General features: G+C 37.1%; 1 protein-coding gene across 1 annotated transcript in view; it reads right to left on the bottom strand.

Moving 5' to 3' along the window:
- UBR3 (ubiquitin protein ligase E3 component n-recognin 3) overlaps window positions 1-20,474 on the bottom strand; it is a 121,927-nt gene that overhangs the window by 18,857 nt on the left and 82,596 nt on the right. Inside the window, exons 32-33 of the mRNA XM_059820115.1 lie at window positions 9,866-9,971; window positions 188-285 (exon numbers count right to left, since the gene is read on the bottom strand). Coding sequence (XP_059676098.1) covers window positions 188-285; window positions 9,866-9,971 — 204 coding nt within the window. The remainder of the gene's footprint in view (window positions 1-187; window positions 286-9,865; window positions 9,972-20,474) is intronic.

The following is a 20,474-nucleotide window of genomic DNA, read 5'->3' as shown; positions in this document are numbered from 1 at the left end:
ACAGGGGACACAGACAAGCCTGTCAACCCACAAGAAAAATTTCAGTTCAATGCCACCTTCTGTAGATAAGGCAGAAACATTATTTTAGAATACACAGTAGACAAGCTATGATTTACCATCCTGGAAATCACCATGAATGGAGCCTCATATACGTCATCATCTAAATAGACATATTTTTGTAACATACCTTTGTGCAATGGTTGAGGCATGGTTAAAATCTGGATCAGCAAAAGGGATGAGACATCTCTGTAAAGCACAGGAACTTCTGGCTCTTCACTTATCAGCCTGGAAAGAAAACCCAAAGAAAATAACTTCTGATACTATAAACCCATTTTTCGTGTTCATACTTTATTTTGCATTTTATTTTAAATAGTATTACATTTGACATCAAGCTTACAGCAGCCAAATACCTGACAATTTGCTAACTGATCTCGATTTTAAAACCTAATGGATTGTAATGTTACCTAATGTTACTAATGGATTGTAATAACTCATGAGGAAGTTACCATTTGGGTACCTGATTCTTGTAAAACTTTCCAAAACTGCCTGAACTGGTTATTTCTATGTACAGACTCAAAGAACGTTCAGTATTTCACTTTTAGAACTTACATTCTAAAATAAGAAAAGATACTGCATAATAACATAATTTAATTGGTTTTCAAAGTGTGGCATTTCACAAGTATACATATACCCATGCTGTAACAACAACGAGCCCTCAAATTACCTTAATGTAACAGGGACTGCTCCTATTGGAAAACATTGGGACCTTAGGAAAGGTATTGCTTTCCTTTCTGTAAGGAAATGAAGACTCAAGCAGCCATCACAGGTGGCAGTATGCAATCTTACACAGTCTTTATTAAAAACCCCACATGACTAGAAGGACAGCAAATAAGCACATAAAGAGACACTGCAAACTTCTGAACTATTCAGATTCACTGAATGACATAAGACCACCTTGTAGTCTTAAAAGCAGAAAATGTTTGCAGACAGGGGGTAGTATTTTTCTAGCTTGGTGTAGCAATATCCGACAATATGCCAACGAACAATATTCTGTAGGTTAAATAGCTGAGTCAAAATGGCCAAAAACAAAAAATCAAAAATGGCAAAAAAAAAAATCTCATTCTCTCCTCTTTAATTGATATGGAATGGGAAGGAGATCTCAAGCAGGAGCAGCTGGCACAATGCAATATGCATCCTCCATTGTCACCTTCCCCCTTCTGCAACATGCACAGAAGAAAGTGCTGTTTGGGTTCTTATTCCCATTTCCAAACAGCGGTGGTGCTAGCTGGTTGGCTGCTGAATGCCAACGGAGTAACTGAGGAGATGTTTGTCTGAGATATTTATCTGTACTTCTACTACAGGAGCTATATTGTAAGGCCCTAGTATAACTGACACTGAATCTCCCATGGAAAACAGCTTCTTACAAATGGATGCAAATGTTGCACAGGTAAACATCACATGCTACCAAGTTCCTTTCAATTGCCATGTGATTGAAATGCTGTCCTTCTGGAAGGGCATTTTCTTTCTATTACTCCTTTGGCTTTTCCGTCTTTTCTTCCCTCCTCTGTGGCATTCTTCTCACTGGTCATAAACTGCAGGAAAACCAATTCTCCCTCTCCTGGTAGGAGCTTCCCTTATTTAGGGCAGCTATAGGCCTCTACACCATGTGGCATTTCACTGGGCCCTCCATAAAAACCACCCAAGAATGTCAGGAAATCAAAATACATCCACCTGCTACAGTTTCTAGGTTAGCTTTATGCTTTGTTCCAGCAGTCTTAACTGTCCTGCAGGCAAACCACAACTGACGAATTGCTAGATGGTAGTATTGAAAATAAATGTCTATCCTTACTAAGATCTACCCCCAAAAGCACAGCGTCACTCTCCTCCTTTTGGTTGTTCTGCAAGACATTGTGGACAGTAGAGTTTCCCAGTGAGGCTTTCTTAAACCCTGCAGCAAGTGCCCAAGTTTCTGTACAAGCAGAATTAGTGAGGAAAGAAACATACAGAGAAGACATTTAAGCCCTCTTCTGTCTCAGCTCTGCCCTTTCAGAGCACAACTGGAATAAGCTGCCCAGGGAAGTGGTGGAGTCACCCTCACTGGAGGTTTTCAAGGAACATGTGGACGAGGCATTGTGGGACATGGTTTAGTGGGCATGGTGGTGTTGGTTGATGGTTGGACTTGATGATCTTACAGGTCTTTTCCAACCTTAGTGATTCTGTGATTCTGTGACTGGTGAATTATTGTTGGATCCAATTATCGCATCTCTTCCAAGAGCACCAAACTCTTCCTCTGATTCCAGTCAGCTGGCACTGGCTACTCCATCAGCTTAGCTGATGCCTCTATGAATGCACCAACTCCCCTTGGTGCCATCTATCACACACAGCAGGCAGACTGAGCTCTTGCAGACCATGTACTGGAAAAGGTTGTCCACATGCAGTGGGATGTGGATGTGGGCATAAGATCCTTAGTGCCTTATAATAGCTTTGGGGATCCAACCAGTTTATCATCTCCAAGGCACATAAGCAGGATGCTGCTTTTGGAAGGAGACCCCTATATAGTTACTGATTTCATGAAAACCCCGACTTCTCTCTACAAAGGACACTACTAGGAGTCATCTGTGATACGAATTTTAACATGCAGAAGCAGTCATGTAAGAGGAGGATTAAAAGAACACTTTTGGTCATAGTAAGTGTGTTATCCAACTATACGTTTTCTAATTACTCGCCTTCCCCTCTCTCCCAGCTCAGTAAGGCACATAATTTTATTAAATGGCTAAAGTTTCCAGTCATTTTATGCAACACTCTCAATTGTGAGAATGAGCACAAATGGATTGGTTGATTGGTCTTACAAAATGAAGTCACAGAAAACATGGTCTAACTGGTCATTTTGAATTAATGAACCCAAACAGCTACAGAATAAACACTACCTGGAACCCCTTTTGCTATAATCAATCATTTCATAAAATGATTGTTTTAAAACACTGTAATGTACATAAATACATGTATTTATATATGGGGGCATCCTAAACAAAAATTCTAAAAATCAGTATATTGAATTCTAAAGATGACAAAGGGGGCAAAAATTTGTATCATGCTACCAAGTCTCATTTTCAAAATTATACAGACAATGAAGATGCTAATCTCACTAAAGCCTCTCTAATTCCACTTTTACCTAAGGCTAGTTCTATTTTATGATCTATGACACTGAGTTTTAAAGTAACCCTCATTATGTAATGACTTTAAACCCATGGTCATTTCTTAAATTACTTCTTACCTTTAATTTTTAATTTGTATATAAATTTGGTGAAAACGTTAATTTGAAATAACGTTAAGACAAAAAAAATTAACTCCCTCTGTGGAATAATTGCTGGAGGTAATTTAGGAATTAAATTTGTATTGGAGGTGCAGCGTTGAAGAGGTCTTCGGGGTGGAGTGTGGCGAATATGCAAGGAATCCATCCCACAGAAGTTCCCTAGGCAACCTTAGATGTTGGCAACACCAGGGGAGCTTGGTGCGCTGACTCTAAGAGAAACTACACGGAGGGTGGGGCGGAGTGAAGACACTGCGGCCAGGCTCTGTGATAAGACGGGAACTGGAAGGTACTATGGAACTGACAAGCTGCATATTTACTACCCTGAGCTGCATATTTACCACCCTGAGCCAACAGTCTGTCATTTTTTGACAAAATACTATCCTTTGGGTGAACTTTGCTCATTATAATCTCATTATAATACCAGAAAACACACCTCCATCCCAAAGCTACCCACCTCCAAGGTGCGACCACCCCTCACTGAGCTTGCGCTCTGAATTTTTCTTAGTCTATACCTTTAAAAGTAGACGAGAAACTTTTACACCAATTACAATAGAGGTATGTATGACTAGAGTCACTCAAGCTCCACCTGTAAGGACAAATAATATAAAAATGGCTTAGGAGAGGAAGGATGCCAGGGAAGATACCATCGCAGACCACCTTTGACACCTGGGATCAGTCGACGGGCTGAGCCTCTCTTCCCCCCCACAGGGACGCCTTTGGGTAAGATTCGAACACTTGGTTATACCGAGTGCTTCCCCGGGAAACTTAGAAATCTCTATAGAGTTGCTTTATAACTTAACGCGTTTGTAGCCAGGCTATATTACTCACATTCTTGGTATCTGCACATGCTTTGCAAGCAGTAATTTTATCACCGGCAATCCAAAAGAACTTGTGTATCTGTTGCTTCAATAAACTGCACTATTCACTAATCTAGCCGTGAGAGTTCTCATTGAACGCCACCAAATCCCTTAAGTGTGGCTGTGCTAGTTCATGGAACGTGACTAGACTGAAAGTGTGCAGTGTTACGAGTGTATCCGTAATCGTGAGAGTTCAATACATTGAACGCGACCGGGCTTGTAACATCCTGGCGGTGTTACGAGTGTATCCGTAATCATGAGAGTTCAATACATTGAACGCGACCGGACTTGTAACATCCTGATGGTGTTACGAGTGTATCCGTAATCGTGAGAGTTCAATACATTGAACACGACCGGACTTGTAACACAGAAAAATTGGGCATCACTCAGAATCTAAGCCTAGCTGCCCCCAGCCCCTCTGATATCTGAGGACAAGCTGGAACGCAAGGGGGTTTATTTTCTGCCAAATTGCCTTGCCCTTTAACGCGACACCCTCTGGTCACATTTAGTTGAACACCTCTTTCCAACAGGGGTATCAACATCAATGTAATTTAACAGTCATGTAACAATTAAGTCAAATACCAGTTCTGACAAAATTCGGAAATATTCTCACATATACAGAAAACCGTAATTGACTGGCAACATCACAAATAAATGAACCCATTTTCACATGTAGGACCAATTGAATTCTTTGTCTAATTTATTCATTTTATACGAATTGGAGAAGTAAAGCTACATCAAATGTCAGGATTTCAGATAAGCTGCTTCCGTTTACGTCAAGCGCTGCAGCGTATGAAGCACTTAACTGCTCTGTCATTTGTTAAGAGCCTAAGCCACTTCTTCATTATGACACTGAAACTGAATTTATAAAATGTGTTTAGGAATGCGTTTTATGGAAATTGCCCATCCTGTTAATCGCCAATGCACACGTGAAAGCTTGATGAATCTGACTTTACAAAAAATTGGGCCAAAGAAGCAGTGAATATAATGAAAGCAAGTACAATTTCAGATGGGACCAAAGTAATATAAAATGATTCAAATGCATTATAGTTGTATGCTGTATCCATTAAAAAAAGGGAAGGGGGTGAGGTGGAAATAAACTGCACAGTGCAATAGAAACATGTACCAAAGTGAAAAAATGCATTGCTTGACTTTCTCTATGGAACTGACCTCTCCTCCAGTCCAAGGTAATTGGGCTGCCCCTCTCCCTGAGCTGTCTACCAGCTGACAGCTAAGCAACACTGCCTCTGTATTCTGCATCCTTCTCCTGATAGAAGTTATACGTGAATCACTTCTTTGGAAATGGATACAGAAATAGAAAATTCTGTTCTACTTTGAAAAAAGCAGCATTTGCTTATGGCCTTTCCTTACATATATGTTCCCCCTCCCCTCCTCTCTCAGCTAGAGACACTTAGAATTTTTCTTTGATGCTAACTCCAACTGATTATAAAGTTAGAAAGTCAATAAATAAAGTAGAAGTTTTGAGCCTCACACCTCTTCGAACTGTCAGATACAGAAAACCTGAGACACAGGGATATATATGGATACAGCTAAACAAAGGCTTAATCAACTAGGGCAAATTTATATTCTTGTCAGTATTTGCAGGATGAGAAATACAGTCCACAAATCCCAGCCTGCAGAAAGGTCAGAGTAATACACAGATTCTGATGTTCATGATAAGAAAGTAGAATTCTACTATTTATTCTGGCTACACTCTAGGATATAAACACAATTTCGTATTTGCTCTTCATGGTGTCACAACAGATTTTACAGCAGGTCAGTTTTTCTAATTATACAACACACGATTTCACTGACAGTACTAACATTAGGCATCTCCCATCATCTCCTTCATCACTGTTCCCCCAGCACTCCCTTGTCATCTGCTCCCAAACTTATTCAAATTAACCTTTTTAAAAACATGGATTAGTTCCTTCACTTTTGTTCATGATGCAGCCTGCTCAAGTTACATCAGCACAGCTGAAGAAGACTGTGAGCTACAGTACAGGGGAAGGAAGAAACAGCCAAGAGCAAGTTCTCCTGAAGCTGGCATTACTGTTGAAATCTCCATATCATGTCCTGAGACATTGGTGTTTCAGGCAGGATTTGTGTGTTTACTGAATAAATCACGTAACTCCTGTTGCACCATGTGTATGTATATACCACCTCTTGCACAAACCTCAACTAAACCCCATTGTCCCATCATCCTACTCTCTGTGTGCCTTGGACTACCTTCATAAAAACTGTTTTATTTTTCCCATTTCACAATAGTTTCTGGGATGGAGATATGACTTCAGAAGTTTCCACTCACGGTTGCTCATTCCCACCCCTGTGCTACAGTTTGTTGCCCCAGTATGACACTATAAACAATCACCAAAGTGATCCAGCTTAGAACAAAACATCAGCAAAACACTTTAGTAAAAATAACCCAGCATATTTCAGCATTTCAGTTTATCATGCAGGTCCCCTCTGCAAGTGCTTTTACTGCAAAGACCCCTAGTGCTTTACCAAATCATTCCTTGCTGACACATTTTGTCTGTCAAAACAGACACAAAAATTTCAGCCTTTGTAGAGATGTAAATTTAAAAAAAATGTATATCCTTTTATTTCAGGTTTGCCATTCCTGAAACTCTGGCTATTTGGACTAGTCCATTAAATTCACATCAGGTTTAGTAATTATTACCTCCAGCTGCTCCTTCTCCGCCCCCTGCCAGAAGTTATTATTCCCCACTTACACCACAGTAATTGTTTATTTGATCATCATTGAAACCATATCTGTCCCTAGTAGAACAATTTGCTCAAGCACAGCCTGTGGGACCAAGTGTATATCAAATTTGACAACATGAACTGCATAGGAGAAAGTATCAACTATACCATTCAGAGTTCATCAGACTTAGCTTTATCATTTTTCCTCCCTCTTCCTTCAAACAGTTCACATTATTTAGGCCCTTTTTGAAAGGTTATCTTGTTGCTCAAAATTTCCTTATTTCTACTTTTCCTTGATGTGACTGCATGAGCGCCTTCCTATCTTTCCTCTCAGCTGCCATTTTCAACTACGGAGTGATCTAGGTACAGTTGTAGAAGATGACACCAGGCAAAACCAGGGGCTTTGGAAGTATAGTAGAGCAATTCTGGGAGAGTCTTTACAAATTACTTTGATCATTTCTCCCAGACACATGAAATGACTTATGAATAGTGATAGCTGGGTTGTGGAAAACCAAGCTAAAAATTGTGAGCTCTATATCTAGGTAGTTTTAATTATAAGTATTTATGTATTTAAATAAAGTAACTACAGTTAAATAAGGGTAAAAAGATAATGCAATGGTATGTATATCCCATAGATTATTTTCTTTTTTAGTTTCAAAAATTACCTTTTTAAATAAATAAAGATGCAACTAACTTCTCTGGAAAATTGCTTTCAACTGAAATAACAGTTTAAAGTAAAAATTAAATAGGAAAATACAGCATGTTGGTTTAAAGTTATTTTGCTCATGTGACTTTCCTGATGTTAAATTGTTTGGAATCACAGTAATACAGTCAGCCAATACAGATCTTTTCCTTTCATCGACATTTTTTTTCTACAAGTTTTTACTTAGTAGCTGTCAGGCTGATGATTCAGATTACTTGGTTAGCCTCAAAATGGCAGAGTGCTATCCACATCTTAAATCTGCAGTAGTATTTCTCCACCACCCTCTTAATCTTCTTCAGTATACAGCAGTGTATCACCTTCTAATTGCTCTGAGCACTCTTTCCTGTACCTGAAAAAATTTGCTATTCTGGATTTCTCAAAAGGCTGTGTGACTTTAAGTGTGCAGTTAGACCATGCACACCAATCATATGAATGCCATCTTTAAGTGAAACTACTACTTCAAATTTATGAAATATAATTACATATATCCATCTTCTGCTCTAATTTAGACATTAAAAACATGTCCCTATGTTGCCTCCTCTGCAGCCTTCTGGGACCTGCAGACTAAGGTAGGAAAAATGTTCCAAGGAGTGAGCAAAAAAATTCCAGCTTGACTGCACCTGTGCATCTCAACAGTAAACTATTTCATGGCAAAATGGATGATCTCTCAGTTATAGCTTCCTAAACCATGTAGGACTTAGTGCCAAACCAACATCAGCTAGTCTACCAAGAAATCTTGAAAACCAGTGCAGAAAACAAGAGAACTACTCAAATGCATTCCCAACATGCAACACCTCCTGCAAAGCAAGCCACTATGGTCTACAGTACCATTCATATCGAAATGATTCAAAATACTGCCTCATGAAATCTAACTTGCAGCAATCTAACCTTGATATGACCAATGCATGGTGAATTCCATCAAGTCTGTAAGGGTGAAAAAAAGTTGCACATGCAGAAGAAGCAGCCCCTCTGTTAACAGCTGCTTCCAAAGCCAGCAAGCTCTTCAAATACCAAAATGAGAAATGCATGATCAGTCAGTCAGTCCCACAGCCATTCTGACTGTCAACAGCCTATCAACGTGATCTTAATTTTGCCTGGTATAACTCGGCGAACCATACACCAAAATTATTAACCTTGTTCCACTGCTCACTCTAAGTCAGGGCAGAATGACACGAAAACAAACTCTCAAAGCACTCTAAATGCATGCTGAATAACCTAGGTTCTCGGGTTATAAAATTCTTCATGCTTTGATCTTCTAATGGTTTATAAACTAATCTGTTAATCTAGTCTAATTACTGCAATAATCTCACGTTGATTGCAAAAAAAGACCTGGGTCCAAGAGAACAAACAGTAAAATCTTGAACTAGAAGCAAGCACAAACATTTTAATAATTTTTCCTCATTTGCAGATTAGGATTGTGGCATCAGTATTCTAGATCAATTTTTGAAATCCCATGATGCTTTCCACCTCAGGCTCCTTGAAACACACTGACAAATACACAGCTGGAAAGGCACTAAAAAGTCTTTTCAAGCTTATTGCAAGCTACAAATTGGAGACCTTAGCAATTAAGAAGATGCTCAAGGTGCCAAGAGATTAAAAAAAATAACTATTACTGTGTTCCTCTAACAAGGAAAAATAATAATCTGGTTTTAGGCAAGAAACCTTTCTTTTCACCATCAAGGTAGAATCTGAAAAGTGAAGGCTCTTAAGTCAAATAGGGAGATGAGTCCTTGTGGAACCCAGATACATGGCTCCATTTATTATATTGTTAATCCTTGTAGAGCCGTGTAGGTAAGGTTAATGTTTTAAAAGCAAACTCAGGTAAATAACTTGTTTAAAATAACAAGCTTGATGAAAATTTTTAGCTTCAAATAGAACTATTTCTCACATATATTAGGCCTACTTATGTTATTTCTGTAACAGCTTTTCGTCATTGCCCAACTTTCAATAAACTATTTATGAACTTAATCTCGATGTAAATTTTGTCTAGCATCCGTACCAAGAATGGCAGTGCACCCCTCCACTTACCCAATACTACTAAATTTGCATGTGCTTAAGCTTGCAAGTGGTATATTTAAGCTTCAACTCAAAACTGGAATGTGTCAGATTTTATGTAAAAGAAATTTGAAAATTTATTTTTACAAATATATACATATAATTTTTAGATGTTAAGATCATCAGCCTACCTCACAGAGAATTTAAATTAAGACAGAAAGTTACCCAAAGTCCCTCTGTAAGGATGTTTCTTTCATAGGGTAAAAGTGATATTTAGTAAATTAAAATACTTGCTCTGAATTTTTATCCTGCATCGGCTGGGTTAGTTTTCTCCAGGGATTGTATGCAGAGTCTATACTGTAGAGGCGCATATGCATGGCCAACACATGGAACAGCTGATCTGAAAGGTGAAGAAGATAGATTGCTGATTATTATGTACAATAATATGAAGTATTTTACATCAAATTGCCATAATTTATTTTACAAGATTCTGAAAAGTCTGTCATCTCATTCCAAATAAGCTGGTACCCTAACAAGCATCTTATTGTTTTTTTTAATTTATGTTTTAAAAAAGGTTTTGAAGAGAATTAAGATTTCAATAGAAGGCAGCGAACACATGCATGTATATGAAATAATTTTTTTTTCTCTGCTGAAATTCTGAAACAGAGGAAGGCTGTTTAGAAGGCTTTGACCAGATCTCAGTTGTTTCAGTGCTCGTAAAACACCAGCTCCAGGTACTTAATTATAGGTCTTTTAAAAAATCCTGTTTCATATGCTGTTATGTTGCTAAGGTTCCATGCTCACTTCACTTCCCTCTCCAGTTAATGCCAGAAACTGTGATTTCCTAAACATCTCTTCTAAACAGAGACTGATATACTTCTAACACACAGCTTTTATTCCTCTCACAGTTAAGTTCTGTGCACAACCTATTTGAAATTAACCTAACGTTGCTACAGGTTCTGGCCTATAGCAGGAGCACTTCAGCTCTTCATCCTTAAAAGATTATTATTCCTTCTGCCTTCATAAGGTATTTTGTAGGTAACTTTTGGAAGAGAAAAAACCCCCAAACTTCCAACCACACCACAATCACACTAAAGCAGCAATGGTCTTTATAACTGCAGAGATTTGCAATACAACCTGCAGGCAAAGTTTGCTGATATTCATCAATTCAAAACCTTCTGTACATCCATTGTGTCAAAAATATCATTTGCAAAACACTTCTAGAACCTTTTGAACAAAGGATGCTTAGCTTATTATTCACGCACATTACTACAGTATCATGTCTTAAAATGCACAGTTTTAATTTCTCTATGAATCATATGATCAACACAAAGATAAAAATCTAATCCTTTCTCCCCTTAAGTGAGCTAAGGCAGGCACCATCTATGTCGACAGCATTTTCAGAGAGGTACGCACAATAAGAATCTCAGACTTCACTTCTTTTTCTGTGTTTACGATGCAGTTACAGTTTGGAAAAAATGCATCTTCTTTAATCTTCATAGGTTTATATTAAAATAATATTTTAAAATACTATTTCCCACCATTTTGCTCACTTTTTCCTCCTGTCACACTATATCTTGCTATTTGCTGCCATGTTTGCTCCTCCTGTTCAATATTCTGGGATCCTGCTTCTTTCCTCCCTTTCATTTTAACGTTTTCCCTTAGTATCTTACTATCTTCTCCCCCGCCCCACCCCCACTTTTATTCTTTCAATTGATCCCTTTGCCTCCTACTCTCTTAATCTCTCTCCCTTTTCTTTACAACCCACTCACTCACAGGTCCTCTTTTTTAAGTAGAAATAGCAGCTATTAATTTATTTTCCGTAAATAGACAATTACTCAGAGGTACGCAATGGCCAAAAAAGTCGCATGATGAAGTCAGCTGACTGTCAGAGCCTGAGGGCTGTAATTAGCTCCTGGGGTTTGTAAAATAATTGGAGATGTAGAAAGCATTGGAATTGATTGCTGTCACCTGCTTTCTGAATAAAAACAGTCAATGAGGACAAAATAAGTCCTCTTTTCTCCTGGCAAGAGATTCTAGCAAGACATTGCCTTACTAACAAACTTTAAAACCCTGAAAATATACTGCTATTTCATCAAAATAATAAAAAAACCCCACCAGTATGGTTTTATTTGGAATGAAACCCATGAAAGTATCCGTTCCTTTCCTCTTGCCTCTCCGCTACTAAAAGGAACATCATTTTTTTCTGAACTCCTCCTTGCCTCAAACAGAAATGGTCAACTATGGGGGGGGGGGGAGCTTAGCATAATTAATTAACCCTCTGTGCCTTTAACAGCTATTTTGCAGAGCTTTTACTAATAAGAAATTAAGCAGGCAAGCATCAAATTCTACCACTGGAGAATTTATTTGTAATCTCCAAGTGTGTAACATATATGGAATCCAGACACATTCCAGTATCAACTGAATCTGAACAGAAAAATTCAGTTTAGCAGTCTTGTAAGAAAATATTTTTTGTTTGTGATTAAGGCAGCTATTGCTCCTTTACGAGAAAACGTGTTTAGCACATAAATATAAAGCTAGGAAGTAGGTAATAAGATATGGTTACAATGACCTTTTATGAAATATTTTTGATGAGTTGACTCTAAGTCAATGCAGCACAGCCATGCTTGTTTCTAGACGCGGGGTACCCAAGGAATGACATTGCCCCCTAACGGGAACACTGCAACAGAAACGGCCCCATGGCTGCCTCCTTCCAAGTTAGTAAAATTGAGTTCCGATTTGTCTATTGCTTCCATATTCGCGTTTCTGAGAAGATTTCTAACAATGAGCAAAAACTAAGGACTAGCCAGAGGATGATACAAAGGTTTATTTCTTCACAAACTTTTTTCTGTTTTACACCACAGTGACTCCAATTGCTTTACCTTAAAATTTACTACAATTTTGGAGTAATGGAGAAAGCCAAGGAAAACACCAGAGCACCGAAATCTAGAACTGGCAATTTCTTTGTGTGCAAAGTGCTCGGTGTTTCTTATGCTTGAGGGACTGGCAGAAGTCTGCCTTGGGCCAGATGAATACCAAAGGTTTTTTCCTGTGTACGTGTGAATGCATTGTTCCAAAATGTAAACATAAAAATACTGAATATCCTCCCATTTTCTCATACCATACTTAGAAGCTTTAAAATACACTTCTTCCCACCTCCCCCCCCCAAACAAGTAGCAGCAAAACATTAACATGACAACAGCCCACAAACAACCACCTTGCCTAGTCTTGTGAAGAATGGAAAGGAAGGCCATAACCCACCAGACATCCCAAACCCCTCCACCGCTCACAGTGTATCTTATGGCCAATTCTCTCCAGGACAGCCCACCTTCGTAAGTGCAAAAGGCAGGATCTGGGTGTAGCTCAGAGTCTCCAAAATAACATTCTTAACAAAATTTGGAAGAAAAATACTGATTTTAGAAAGCACAGCAGCAACAAAATTAAAGAATGATAATTATGAAGTCACAACAAAATGAGATTTACAGGTTTTTCAACAACAAATCATGACAAGTAAACAGTGAAAAGAATTTGATTATGATCCTCCTCTCCTAATAACTTCATAATATTTGAGACAGGCTGCATCCAGTTAAACTGAATAAATATAAAAATCACAAAATTTGAATGTACAACATAACTTATTGCTGCAAGTCATCGGGGGCTTGGCAGGATTCCAAGATTTAGACATTTAAGTGGGCAAGATTATTACTGACTTTAAAACATGTTCATCTGACTCAAATATTATCTACATCGAAGCAGCACTGTCTCAATTCTCCCAACTTACTTAGATGGTCTTTGTTTTCCCAGAATACATGTAAAGCTTATATAAAGCACTTAATAGAATAATCTAGATTAGCAGTTAGACATTAGCTTTAACTTTGATTCATATTTGCCTTCCTAATTCCATTTCTAAAACTGATGAAAACAAATCTATTGTTCCATACACTGCTGCTCTAGGTACCGTCTTTTCAACTCTTCCTATAGCAGCTGTACTTCTCAGGGTTATCCTGCTGTGAGAGAGGAGCAATAAACTCAGTTGGAATTGGTACTTTCAAAAGAGCAGCTCAAAGGATGAGACCCTGTCTTTGCACTGGGACTGAAGCTATTAGAGGAAGTGTTCTAATGCTGCTCCTCTCATGAAAAACAAAGATAATGGGTATTTTGTCTGCATATCCACACTGCCTGTGCTAGCACCTGCAGCTGCATTCCTTACTGGTTTTAGTATTAAAGCACACTGATTTTACAGATGTTGACAAAGCTCTTAAAAATACTCTGCTATGCCAAAATGCGTAAAGCAGGAGTCTATAAAGGTTATTTCACAGCTCTTTTCATGTCTAGGGTGGTATGCACAGCACAAAAGAAGACTAAATTCACAGAGATGACCAGATAGGGATTTGATAGACGAATGGCAGAACTTATAAAAATGCTGTGCTGAACTGACAAAAATGAGATACATGCAGGTGTAAGTTTTGGTCTCACTAGTATTCTTGATTTGGTCTTTGCCAAAGTGATCCCAAATTTCTACATGAGTTCTGCAGCCTTTTTTTCTTCTTTCTTTTTTCTGGTCTCTTGACTGTAAACTCAACTCTTAAATTACCTAAGTTGAAATCAGAGGAATTTTTCTGTTATTAATGCCACTTCTGCAATGTATACAATGTGCTGCAATAATGATGACAAAGAAAATTAAGGAATTAGCTGACTTTGCTTTGCTTGCAGAAGTCTAGATGATGTGTTTATTCCCCAGCCTCTCTCATGTTTATGTTTTAGAAGGATGTAAATAACACATACTGCTGTCATGAAAATATCTACTTTGCCATTTTGATCCAGTCTTCTCTTTTTCATTCTATAAATCAGTATTCATATTTACAATGTCAAAATGTCACAAAACACAGTGACACAGCAGTTCACTGCAAGTGGAATTGAAAACATCCTTGTCTCAACTGCTGTATGAAGATCTTACCAAACTAGAGATGTTACAACCTTCTTCTCCCAAAGTTTGCTGGGACTATCAAGAAGAATGTAGATTATAACAAAAACCACTTGATACAACCAGATGGGACTTGATTGTTGATAAGGAGATTACGGAATTTTTTTCTCCTTGTAGAGATTTATATAGTCCACTTAGCAACAGCAGCTGCAAAGACCTGCTGACAGCATATTCCCATTCATCACTGATCCAGTAGATTGGAATCAGTGAAGAAAAAAAATGTGAAGGTCAGGAAAAGCCTATTAAGGCATTAAGACATGAATAGTCTTTACAAAATCTTAAGCCTTAATTGCTGATGAAGCAGCTAATTATCCTCAACACCAAACTTGCCAGTGTATGAAATCAACTTTAGCAAAAGAATTCTAACAGTATCTATCTTTGCCTCTCCCATGCTAGGCATGAATGGCATACCAAGCTTTTTAGGAAACAGTATCATCTGTTGGTGAGAAAAACTGCTTTTTCAAGTTAGCATGAATGGATGGGGACCAAAGATCTGCAGATTGCCAGCTCCTAACTAAAAAACAAACCAAAACAAAAAACCACAAAAACAAACTAAAAAGCCCAAACCAACCAATCACAGAAACCCACTGTGCCAAGGCAAAAAGCATTCCTGAAAACTACTTTTATTCTTTTTATTTTCAGTGGCTGAAGAGAGCTAGGTAGGAATCTTTGCAACCATATTCACATTACAGGAATTCAGATTACAGGAAGGAGACAGTTGCAACTGAGCAATTCATAAAAGAAATAAGTTTTTCTTCCTACAGGAATGAACCATACTTAGTGGTGGTTCCAAGTATCCCTGGCCATATGGATAAAATGGAGGCAGCCATTACTATCAATGTGGTTGAAAACTTTGATACCAAAGGAGCATGAAGAGCTCGGAAAATGCTTCATGTCAAGATGACTTTCTGTGCTCAGAAAAACACTAAAAGCACTGATTAAGTTGATACTAACATCATAATCAAGACAGATGACACTGCTGAGCCATCTACAAATGCAAAACACAGGCTTCAAATGAACAAGAGGAGGAAAAAAAATAAACAACCCACAAAAAATCCCAGTGGAACAATACGGTTTCTCAATGGTTAGAACCAACACAGAAGTTATGAAGGTGTTGGACATTTTATTTAAGGCAAGCTTACACAAGTCTTAAATCCTTTTTTCATGTCCACTTGTAAATTAATGTCCTTTCCAATTAATGCAGTTGATGCTGAAATGCCAGACTCTGCTATCTGTGGGAAGCATAAGGATAAGGAGCTCCTATACAGGGAAACTGAATCCAGAAGACAAGGTGATAGAATATTTAATCCTTCCCAAAAAACCTTTAATCCTGTCCTTATTACAAGGGGAAAAAGGAATAAAGAAAAGAAAGCAGCCAGAAAGAAAGAATGAAGAACTATTTAAAAGGAAGAAAGGACTAGATTATAAATTTATCTACAGATAACTTTTGAATTTTGTGGAATTGTTCACCCACTATTGCAAGACTACCAGAGTAACAATGACAGAGAAAAACACATACACACAAGTTAAAGAGCGACACAAAAGTTGTACAGAGGAGTCCCAATTATTCAGCCTTAATATTGTGTTCTGAAGCTGTTCTATAAATAGAAAACAATGAAAACAAAAAGAAAAACATCTGATCTCTTAAACTTAACAAAACAGAGAAATAAGACCTGTACAATTGTTATCTATCATAATTATCCCCTAAACCCAAGAGAATTTTCAAGGCCATAGACTCTAAAACTGTAACGTGGTCCTTAAAATAGGACTTGATTTTTAACTAATAAATAAATAGGATTCCATTTGCATTTTTTGATTGCACACTGTTTAGTAACACACACTCATGCAAACACACATACAAAACTAAACGTTAAAGTCACGATTTTACAGCCAAATTTTCTTCGTCATTCTTCTCACACAGACTCAATCACTGACACTAACAGCTACATTAATCATTCTTAATTTTACTCCAACAGCAGCTGCCCTCATGGTGCAGTCTACTAAAACAGCTCTTGACCTACTTGTTCCCACCGTCTTCCCTGATGCTTGCTGCTGTTAACTGCTCACCTGGGACAACATACTCTGTTCTCTGTAATATCTAATCACCAAACTTTACAGTTGTTAAAAGACTAATACAGAGTGGTATGCTTAATCACAACAGAAACACCACATTATCCCACACATAAGAAAACCAAAAATGGGTTATATTTTAGATTACTTCTGCTGGCCCTGACATGAATGGCGTTTAAAAAACAAAAGCAATTGCAATACTATACAAGCAAGATTTAACAAAACAGTATTCAAGTTCTAGATAGGGTATCGATTTTTAAAATCATTCTTTCCTCACTGCGTAAGACAATGAAGAAGCTGAAGGTAGATTTTAAGTGAAAGTTTAAAAACAGGATTACCTCTTGGAAAAAGAAATTAGTATGAAAAGATAATAAAATCTATTACAGAACATATATCTAAAGAACTGCAATTTTTTATCTCTAAATGCATCAATATGGAAGGGGCAATGAAGGAAACCCATATAATTATATAACGGTTTAGTGAAAACAAATGCTGCTATATATGGAAAAGTAATTTTGCTCCTATTAGTCATATTTAGCCTAATGTCCAGTACTAAATATAATACTACTAAATGGAAGTACTGTACAGGTCTGTTCTAGGAGAACCATTACCTTACATTAAAAATGAGTCTATTTTAATGCAAGATTAAATATGACTAGTTTGCTACATAACAATTTTACAAAATAAGTACCAATACAGAATATAAACAGCATGTGAACGTTTTAACAATGAATAGATGACATTTACGTCTCCATGCTGTTTAAAGCAACCAAACATTCATATACATTGTGTCTTTCACCTGAAAGCTTTAAAGGCCTTCTTCAATTTTTCTGAAGTGCAAGGTAGATACTAAAACCAAACGTGAGTGATTTAGATCTAAATAAGAAGATTTACCATTCTACCCAAAAGTGTGGAAAAAAACAGGTGCATTGTGTCTAAACGCCGTCCCTACCCCTTCATCAGAAATATGCACTAGAATCCTTAAAGTAATGCAACTGCTAAAGGAAAAAGCACTACTTCCATGTACAACACACTCAATAAGCAAAATTACTCAACAGTTTAAGAAAGGAACAGAAAAATATTCTAGTAAACAAACAAAATGCAATGTATTATAGGTAGAAACAAAAAAACAAAACAAAATATCAAGAAATGCTATCACATTTAAAAAAACCCACAACATCAAAGCCGTCAACACGTTTTTCAGTTATAGGAAATACTCTAGCAATTTCAGATTAAGCCCTTGTGTGCAAGTACATGAAAACAGCCGAAGCACATAATGGGGAAAAAAATTTCCTGTCTCTAAATACATACACAATTCTGAAGACAAGGATTTAAAACAAAGTTTTCCTTATTGGGCTATTTTACTTTTTATATAGACAACTAATGCATAGTTTAACAGCGGATTTACTGCTACCAAAAAGTGATGTATTTCATAAACCTTTTAAATTTTGTAAACTAACACATATTTTTAAAAGCAATAGTTGATGTGATCTTACTTAAAGCTTCTCGTTAAGATGACGATTTCCAGACTCCTCAAATATGAGAAGTATCTTCAACTTCCTATAAGTTTAGTTTGTTCCAGTAATCTGTTTTGATGAACAGACAACACTGGTTCATTTTCTGAGACATACAGAGTTAATGGCAAAATAGTAAGAGTACTGGAAAAATAGGTAAGTATGACTTAAGTTTGTCTTGCCTTGCTGAAGTAACAATGCAGCATAAGACAATTCTTCAGTGGAGATACATTCTCCATGTATCATTTCCAATTTTGTAATTCTCCAAAAATAAATTTCTCCCATGCTTACAGTATTCTCCACGCATGTGAAGACTTTAGGAATATGTATTAAAAATCCTGACTGATCTTTTCACTGGCTGTCAGCAAAAGGTATGCTTCCTTTTAAAGTCAGGTCTTAAGTATGTAAGAGCCCTTCTTTATCCAAGATGAGGTTGAAGGGGTGGTGTGGTAAGTATAAGAAAAAAAATTGAATAATGTATTATAGAAACCACTTAGTGTCACAGCTACCGGGCCTCAGCTTGGTGGGATTTTCTTTCTTGCTTAAAAAAAAACCCCAAACAAACAAAACCAACTTTAAGGTAGCTTCTCCCTTGGTGTCAACTGATATAGTTCAAATAGAAACAACGGAGTTACACAGATGTACACTGAGGAAGCTGCCCAGCACTCTGGCAGTTCAGTCATTCTCTGCAAAGTCATAATCTTCCAGCACTTACTGACATTAGTTGGTGATAAAGCACCATGAGAAAAACCATTATCTTTTTTATATATATAAAGCTTTTAAATAGATACATGCAACAAAAATTTAATACTGATATGACATCAAACATTTTACAGTGTTTTAAGATGTAATGAATGTATTTCATTCCACTTTTATCTTAAAAAAAAAAAAAAAAAAAAAAAATCTAGAGAAGCTGAAATCTCCTGACTTTGAAAAACTATGAGTAAGATAAAAGCATGACCTTACAGGTTACAGGCCACTTTCCCCCCCACATTCTTCTAAACTTTAAAATGTCAAGACTTATAAAGATCTTGTATGGCTACTAAAGCCATGTGAAAACAGGGGTACACTCTCATTATGTGTAAAGTCATTATAAATTTTTTCACTTGAAATATTTCAGTATTTTAAGCTGAAAACTCCACCCTAAGCTGCTCATCATGGTCTTCCAAATAACATGCCTGTGAAATAGGTAACACATCTAGTAAGTTGCTAAAATTCAGAAAGTGTCCATCTTACTAGGTGAACATACAATTAAAAATGCATTGTAATCCAAGTAGAAATTATCTGTAGAGTCTTGATTAAATGCTTCAAATTTGCAAACAGTGATCCAGCAATGTTCTTTTAACATATGCATTTTTCAGGTATTTTGCTCTGCTGGACAAGGGAGATAATGATGGCGGGGGGAGACAGTGTGCAGTAGGGTTTCAAACTACTTTTCACAAATCACAACATGTGAATGAAATCAACTGAACTACATTTCCTGGCAGTAACAGAAGGCTCTTATCCTAGAGAAGATGTGGACAGCATAGCACGTGATGGGATTTCTTTGGTGGCTCATCACCTCAAATGATGAGGAAAGCATCGCCCACAAATCATGTGCCAAAAGGCAGAGGTGGGCCCAAGCTTTCTGATGTTTTTACTACTGAATCTGCTGCTACTGCTGCATAAGCTTGATTTAAACATGCATTAGTAGTAGTAGTATTCTGGCAGGCTTTCCAGTTTTTCCTGACAAAAGAAAATGTCCACTCCTAACAGTTTATATTCCAGTAAAACAGAAAAAGATTTTATGTTAGGAAAAAAAACCACTTCTGTCCACCAGAAATGCTTTATTTGCCAAACATTAAAGGTTTCAGAACAATGAATATTTGAGAGTTTCTACCAAAGAAAATTTGCAAAACTGTCCTGTCAGAAGAACTAGGGAAATTAAAGACATGGGACATAGTAGCTGCAGATTTCTCAGTATGAGACCTGGTCATGAGCTACATTAGCACTCAGAGAAACAAATTTCTTTACTATTACTAGCAATAGTCAGGGTGAAACAAAGCTTTCCTGCTTTACCCTCAAAATACTTCTAGTTTTACTCATAAAAATGTGAAATTATTAAAAAATATTACATGGATACTATGACAATTGATTTCTAAATAGGTTATACTAACAACACATGAACAGCTCTAATGAATAATTTGTGCAAATTAGATTTCAGATTTTTCAAATTGCAACAAAAACCAAAGACTCACTATGGCAGAAAAAAAGGTTCTTAAAAGAAAAAAGTTGACATAATTTAGAAAATGTTAGAAAGAACTAGACATCTTTATTCAATATTCTAATAATTTAT

This window comes from Gavia stellata, chromosome 8 (assembly GCF_030936135.1).
Source record: "Gavia stellata isolate bGavSte3 chromosome 8, bGavSte3.hap2, whole genome shotgun sequence".
Classification (NCBI taxonomy): Eukaryota; Metazoa; Chordata; class Aves; order Gaviiformes; family Gaviidae; genus Gavia; species Gavia stellata.
Note: the sequence above shows the minus strand (reverse complement) of the source record. Positions and strands in the feature narration are given on the sequence as shown.